The 7,339-nt window shown below is 63.9% G+C and overlaps 1 protein-coding gene across 4 annotated transcripts in view; it reads right to left on the bottom strand.

Moving 5' to 3' along the window:
• Positions 1 to 4,534: 4,534 nt before the first annotated feature.
• Positions 4,535 to 7,339, bottom strand: part of CDH4 (cadherin 4) — a 557,331-nt gene continuing 554,526 nt past the window's right edge. For all 4 annotated transcript variants that reach the window (XM_024128443.2, XM_028499091.1, XM_028499089.1 and 1 more), the window contains exons 15-16: positions 6,971 to 7,135; positions 4,535 to 5,145 (exon numbers count right to left, since the gene is read on the bottom strand). In XM_024128443.2, coding sequence (XP_023984211.1) covers positions 4,939 to 5,145; positions 6,971 to 7,135 — 372 coding nt within the window. In that variant the 3' untranslated portion in view covers positions 4,535 to 4,938. The remainder of the gene's footprint in view (positions 5,146 to 6,970; positions 7,136 to 7,339) is intronic.

Raw genomic sequence — 7,339 nt, forward strand, 5'->3', positions numbered from 1 at the left:
TCCCCCCCCCCCCGCCCCCCGGCCCAGGTCCTGGCCCCGGGGGTCTGATTACAAGGAGCTGTGCCCCCCAATGACTGCCTGTCCCAGGCCCACAGCAGTTGCCTAATTGTGAATGTCATTAGCTGCTGGCACCCTGAAAATTAGCAACTGCTAATCATGCCTGTAATTGTCAACTGCACCTGCTTGTGATTAACCGTGTGAGTGACTTTTTGTTATGCACCTTGTTGTGGATGCAGATTCGTGACGCAGATTTGAGCCCCAGGAGAAGCCTGGAAGTGGGTGGGGGCTGGGGGGCGGGGCTGGGAGCCTGGCCTAAAGGGTGGGTCCCTGGGGCTCTGGTCTGACTGGGCCACTTATTAGTGGGGGGAGCAGGGTGCCCCTCAGCCTTTCTGAGCTGTTTCCCTGAGGCGGGCAGAGCCCCAGCGAGTCTGGCACTGAACCCGGGGGCTCCCCTGTGCAGCTTTGTGACCAGGAAGGTGTGAGCCACCGCGGCTCAGACTCAGGCCAGCGGTTGAGGGCAGGCTGGGGCACGTGAACAGAGCTGCTGAGGACTGGACCCGCTGGCCTGTGGGTTTCCGGCTGGCGTCAGGGGTGGGCCTGCAGTCCCCAGAGGCGGGGAGGAGGCTGGGCCCTGAGAGAATCCGAGGGGCAGGAGAACCCTGAACTTGACCCAGGCTTCTCATGGTGGTAGGGAGGTGTATCGCCAGGGCAGGAGGGGGAACACGCCTCGCTGAGTGGTTTGTTAGCTTGGTTTAGACCTTCTAAGAACTTGGGCATATTTAGACACACGGCCCGTGGGCCTTCATCTGTGCGCGTCCCTGGGGCCTCACGGGTGTGAGGACTGGGACTGGTCCTGTTGCTGTGCCCTCAGAGCCTAGGGCAGAGCCTGAGACACGGCAGTTGCTCAGATCGCCCTCTCGACACCTCAGCCCCCGTGTCCATCCACCTGCTGCCCCTGAGCGGATGGGACACTCGGAGAAAAACAAGCCAGGGTCAGGCGACCACTTAACAGGGAGACTTTATTTACTGCCCTAGAGCAGCGTGCCAGGGCCCCGAGCCCGCTCCCACACATGGCAACTCCGCGGAGCTGCCACTCAGTTTGGAGCCAAGACCGCCTGGCACTAGAAAACACATTGAAAACATCAACGCTCTTCCGTTTTTTTCTTTCTTTCTTTCTTTTTTTTTTTGGTACAAAATGATACAAACAACAATACAAAATAGTTGTGCTGTTGACCATTACAAAAAAAGTTGGAACGTTTGTCTAACTGCGCAACGCTCAGAGATGCAGCGTGAATACATCACACTCCAGTATCTTTCCCCAGAACAACCCCAGTCATGCGGGCTGCTACACATTTTGTCCGTTTTCAAAAAGAAACATGCAAAAAAAAAAAAATCAGAATGGGAAAAGGAGAGAAAGGAAAAGCAAAACGCGTTCCAATTATACACAGAGGTTCCCCCCGCCCGGGATCCCCCGCTTTGCGGGGGGCCTGTCTTATCTACGCCACGTTGCCGTTGCCGGGAACTGTCTCTCAGGATGCTCCGTGGGGGGCAGATTGTGTTTGCTTTCTTGGTGTTACACCTTTCAGCCTTGACAAAAATTGAGACTCCCCTCCCTGACTCTCCCCTTGGAGAGAACAGAGTTGTCATCTCAAAGGCCCGTGTCGATGGTGTCACAGTAGGGAAGGCCTCATGACTGCCGTTACCCTGACACTCCGGCGGCGGGAGGTCAGGCGCCCGGGATGTTCTGAAGGACACGGGAAAGGGAAGGCCCGCTGGGCCACGGGTGGCGGGTGCTGAGGCCTGATGGGCACGGTGGCCCCGGGCTGGGGGTGCCCGCTGCCCGAGGCCAGGGCATTCTTGCCGGCGTCTCCTGTTCACAAGAACAGAAATTGCCTACAGGCGTTGAACCTCCCAGCACCGAGTCCAGGCCTCCACTGGCTGCGTCCCGATCTGGACCCGTCGTTATCTACAAGCTACGAAAGAGGGACGTTTGACGCTGATTGTGTGTTTAGCCGATGCTAACCCGTTGGTTGGGACGGAGTTCTGGGAGGCATTTGGGAGGGGGGTGGGAGCCTCCAGGGGCAGCCCTCCGGCTGCCTGGAAGCATGGATGGGTGTGAGAAGCACCCCCTCCGTCGACGTGTCCCCCGCTGGCTGCCGCAGCCTCGGCCTGTGTGATGCAGGCGAGATGCAGGGGCCCTGGCAGTGGTGCGGCGAGGGGCCGGGGGAAGAGAGCTGGAAGGGGGCGGTGAGACGGACTCCGCGTCCGGCTCTCCCGGGTGGCGGGAGGCAGGGCGCCTGGTGCCCCGAGGCGTCCGAGTCGCAGGCCGCGCCCGGCACACCCATCCTTGGGGTGAGCCCAGGGCCCGGGGGACCAAAGGAGGCCTGAGGACTCCAGTGAGGAGAGTTCACAGCCGTCTGGGCCCCCCACCACATTCACCCTTAGGACTTCAACTGGAGGATGAGCTTTCCAGAAACAAACAGAAACAAGGTTCCAGCTCACATCTCACCAACCCTGACACCCCCAGCAATCCTGCATGGCCACACCTTCAGACGCGGGGCCAGCCCTCAAGGGCCGCCTGACCCCGAGCGACTCGCATAGCACGGCTTCACAGGGGGGCGTCCCCTCCCTTCGGCAGGCCACGCCGCCCGCCACGTCTGGGAGATGGCAGTCTGCGTAGGGGCGTATCGGCAGGTGACACCGGTGACCGCTGCCTCCGTCCACGCCTCCCTCCCCAGCAGTCACGGACTGGGTCAGGATGGACGGAGCCCAGCACGGGCCTCCCTCAGGCCGGAGCCCGTCTCCCCAGCTCAGCTCCGCTCAGCTCCGGGAGGGTGGATGGAATTAGTGATGAGTCTGGTTTGGGGAAGAACCCTGACGTCCGGGGGGGGACACACCCACGCGGATCGCGCACACACGTGTACCCTCAAGCTCATCTTCGAGGCCGAGGCTGTTTAGAAAAGAGGATGACCATGGCACCGGGGCAGGCCGTGGGCCGGGGAGTGGATCGGAGAGAGCCCCCCCGGCGGAGAGCCTGGGGAGCGCGTGAAACCCCTCCCCGCCCCTCCCGAGGCCTCCCCGGGCCCCAGGAGCGGGTGTGAGGTGGGGCTCCGACACCAAGTCCTGCCCGGGGCCAGTGGCAGCCTAGGCCCCTCCCTGGGGAGCCCGGCCGGAGCCCGTCTCCCCAGCTCAGCTCCGCTCAGCTCCGGGAGGGTGGATGGAATTAGTGATGAGTCTGGTTTGGGGAAGAACCCTGACGTCCGGGGGGGGACACACCCACGCGGATCGCGCACACACGTGTACCCTCAAGCTCATCTTCGAGGCCGAGGCTGTTTAGAAAAGAGGATGACCATGGCACCGGGGCAGGCCGTGGGCCGGGGAGTGGATCGGAGAGAGCCCCCCCGGCGGAGAGCCTGGGGAGCGCGTGAAACCCCTCCCCGCCCCTCCCGAGGCCTCCCCGGGCCCCAGGAGCGGGTGTGAGGTGGGGCTCCGACACCAAGTCCTGCCCGGGGCCAGTGGCAGCCTAGGCCCCTCCCTGGGGAGCCCGAGAGCAGGCAAGGACCCCCCAGGAGGTGGCTCTCCTGCCGGCCTGAGGCGCCTTCACACCCAGAACGGCCGTCCCAGCGCCTCTCCTCACGCAGCTGCGGACGGACACGGCAGGGGGCCCCTTGCTGCGCCGTGGAGCCGACTCTGGAGTCTGGCTTGGGAGTCAGACTGCACCTCAGGAGGCACGGCCAGCTCTGAGAGCTTGAGCGGCTACCTGGCCCTGCAGCTGCTGGCCGCTGCCACGGGTCCAAAGGAAAGGACACTGTTTCTGGCGGGTGTGGCAAGACGCACACGTGGGACACATGGCACAGTGACGACGGGGCTGTCCCGGCCTTCGGAGCCAACCTTTGCCGTCCGCGTCCGCTCACGAGCATCAGGAACTCTGGTCCAGAGGAGCAGGGCAGGGGAGGAGCCTGCCCGCCTCCCCCTGGTCGCCTCCAGCCTCCTGGAACCCCGGCGAGAATCAGCTCCCCCTGCAGTCCGCACAGCCCCGCCGGTGGCCAGAGGCGTCCAGAGCCTTTGGGGGTTCGGACCGGTGAGTGTTCTCCGGGCCTCTGACGGGGTCCCTCGGGAGTCTGATCTAGAGGGGTGGAGGCGCGAGCCGGGGTTTGCTGGCGTGCTGGCCGCTTTTGGTTGTCGTTTCCCAGGACACCGTACCCTCTTGGACCGAAGGCAGTGGGGACCTGGGTGGCATTCAGGGTCACGGTTGGCCCTGGGGGAGGCCTCCTGATTGACCGGGGGGCCCTGGGGAGGCCAAGGGAAGGGGGGGCATCAGGGACAGCCCCTGGGGGCCCCACCTGCCCAGCTCCTTCCAGTGTCCGGGAGTCGGGGGCGGCGCACACTTCTGCGGAAGCCCAGTTGTACAGCGGGCCTTCGGTCCACTGGCTTGGCCCGCCCCAGGCGGACTCGCTGCTGCAGGAGCTGAAGGTGGGGCCTCCGGCCTCGGGGACCCCCACGGGGCCCGGGAGACCCCAAACGTGCAAGCAAAGCGTGAGGACTCAGAAGGCTTACGGCGTTTGGACCCCAAATTGTTTTTGTCAGTTTTGTCACCCACTTTTTTCCTTGGTAGAAGATCGAAAAGGAGGACACATTCTCCCCAGTTCCTTCATTCGTGCCTTCAGAGCCGGGCTGGCCGGGGGCCCTGGCCTGTCTGCCTGCTCCTAGTCGCTCCTGAGTGCGCAGGGATCTGACACATGCACCAAAGGCACTTTCATTTTTCAAACGGGGCTTCTGTCCTAAGAGACTCGGGTTCCGACAGAGACCCTGCTCCCCTTGGTGCTGAGTCAGCTACCGCGGGGGTCGGGAAGGCCCGCCGTCTCCTCCGGTCCTGCGCCTCCCGTCCGTGCGTCTGTCCGAGCGCTGTTCTCGCTTCGCCTGGGGCGGGGAGGCGGGCTAATCCTCCTCGCCGCCTCCGTACATGTCCGCCAGCTTCTTGAACCTGGGCCCCCAGTCGCCCAGGTAGTCGTAGTTCTGGTCCCCGGAGCTGGAGGAGCTCAGGGAGCTGACGGAGCCCGCGGTGGACCCGCTGCCCTCGTAGTCGAAGACCAGCAGCGAGTCGTAGGGCGGCGCCGTGGGGTCGTTGTCGGCTGCCCGGAGTCCCTGGGGGCCGTGGAGACACGGGTTAGGGTGCAGGGCGGGGGCCGGAGGGGCGCCCAGGAGCGAAGCTGGGGGCGCGCAGTGATGGGGCCTTGCATGCAGTAGGTGCTCAACAAGCGCTCCCGCGTGTCAGTGAAAGGCGCCTCAGAGACCCGAGTAGGGGTGCGGTGTTCGCAGGATGAGCTGTGGAAGGGGCCTGGGGGCGCCACGCGCTGCCAGGCGGAGGGCCGGCCGGGGCCTGTGCGAGAGGCCGGCCTCCATGGGTCCCTGGTTGTTGCCACAGGGAGGTGAACCCGGCGCGGGTGTCAGACGCCTGAAGTTGTGGCCGGGACTGTGTGCGGCAGCAAACGGGGATGTAGCAGGTGTGGCTGGAGCCCCTGCCCGTGCCCCGGCCCCTTCCCCCGGTGCCTGATGCTGGGACCCCTGGCCAGGCCACCTCCAGCACTCCGGCCACTGGCCAAGGGCGCCCCTGGGCAGCTCCCGCCCGGGGACCGTGGGAGGGGTGGACACGCTTCCCCGCTCCCGCCCCCCGGGGGACGGGACAGCTTGGAGGGTTCCCCGCCCGCTCCAGGGGTCTCCCGCAGGACGGCCCGGGGGCCCGTGCTGGTCACTGCCTAACCCTGCCCTCGTTAGGGAGGGGAGTACCTTTGCCATTATTCAGTACGGAGTGGTTGGTCATTTCCATGTTTGCTTTCCTCTAAGTTGTTTAAAAGTGGGCTTTTGATTGTCGATTGGGGAACACGTAGTTTTTGGAGTTTTAAAAATTTTACTACACTGTAGATGGTAAATGTCGTCTAAGCTGAATCAGCTTTTGGGCAGTCGTAAAAATTTCATTTACGGCCTGAGACATGGTCTGTTTCGGGGAATGTTCTGAGAAATCTCTTTGTGTCTCTGCCAAACCACTCCCTGGGTTCTATTCTGTTTAAATAAATCCTTTTAAAGTCCGGTTCTGACGTAGGTGGAGAAAGAAGTGTTGTCAGTCGTGTTAGAGACGGGTGGTAAATCCGCCCGGCTACACGGGGCACGGAGGGCATCCCGTCTGTGGGAGCCACGGTGGCCGCGGAGGTACCGGCCGCCCGGGCCGCAGCAGCTGGCGGGGAGAGCGTCTGGGGTGCAGCCACGCGCCCTGGCTCACGCTGTCCCTCGGCTTTACCGCACAGGAGGATGGGAGCAGAGGTGGGAGGCGCGCTCTTGACGCCCTTGGACATGTCAGTTGGGCTCAGCTTCAAGAGGTGGGTCAGCTTTTCTTGGCAAAAGGGATGGTCAAAGGGACGCTGTTGGCTGGGACTTTGATGCTACATGGTCTCCAGACCCCAGGCGTCAGGATGGGAGACACGGGCATGTGGTCAGGTGGCAGCTCTGGAATGACGCCCACCTCCCAGGCCGTCCCCAGTGCCGTGTGTGTGTGTGTGTGTGTGTGTGTGTGTGTGTGTGTGTGTGGAGGGGGGAGGGGGCAGCCTGTGCGTCTGGTTATCGGGGTTGAGTGGACACTGCGGAGGCCTCTCCCGATCGCTGCAGACAGGAGTCTGGGGTCAGGGCCACCTTGCTGGTCCCCTTCCTGTTCTTGCCCGGACTGTGGCCTCAAGTTCCAACAGTCTTGCTGAGCCCTGTGTGTTTGTCCTCACCGGGGGCGGGGGCAGGTTAGTCCTTCTGCAGCGGGGATACTAAACCGAGGGGCTCGGCCCAGGGCTCCCCGCCGGCAGGAGCAGGGCCGGCGTGAACCCAGGTCTGGATCTGCCTGCTCAGCCCAACGCCGGGCCCCGGAGAAGTGGGCTTTTTCTTGTCTGTGTTAACAGGTTTGCGCCCCCGTCACTGCTGGGCTACCCACCTCACTGATGAAGTCACCGATGTCTCCTGGGTGGGGCACCACAGGCCTGACCGGGTACTGGGGCTCGGCGCCCACCGGCCGCTCGTCCACCCGCCGCACCCCGGGGCCCTTGCTCAGCACGTGCTCCATGGCCTCCGGCTGCTGCAGTTGGCTGAGGTCGTAGTCCTGGGGGGGCGGGCAGGGGAGTCAGGGAAGGTGGTCCGGGGGGACAACAGGCAGAGACGCCAGATAAGGCTGTGGGGCGCATCCTCATCCTGTCCTGTGACTGGGCTCTGAGCATATCCACTGACCTACTCCGGGTCCCCCGGGTGCCCCCCACCTCCCGGTCCCTCACCTGGTCCCCGGGTGCCCCCCCCACCGTCCCGGTCC

The sequence above is a fragment of the Physeter macrocephalus genome, chromosome 14 (genome assembly GCF_002837175.3).
Source record: "Physeter macrocephalus isolate SW-GA chromosome 14, ASM283717v5, whole genome shotgun sequence".
Lineage (NCBI taxonomy): Eukaryota > Metazoa > Chordata > Mammalia > Artiodactyla > Physeteridae > Physeter > Physeter macrocephalus.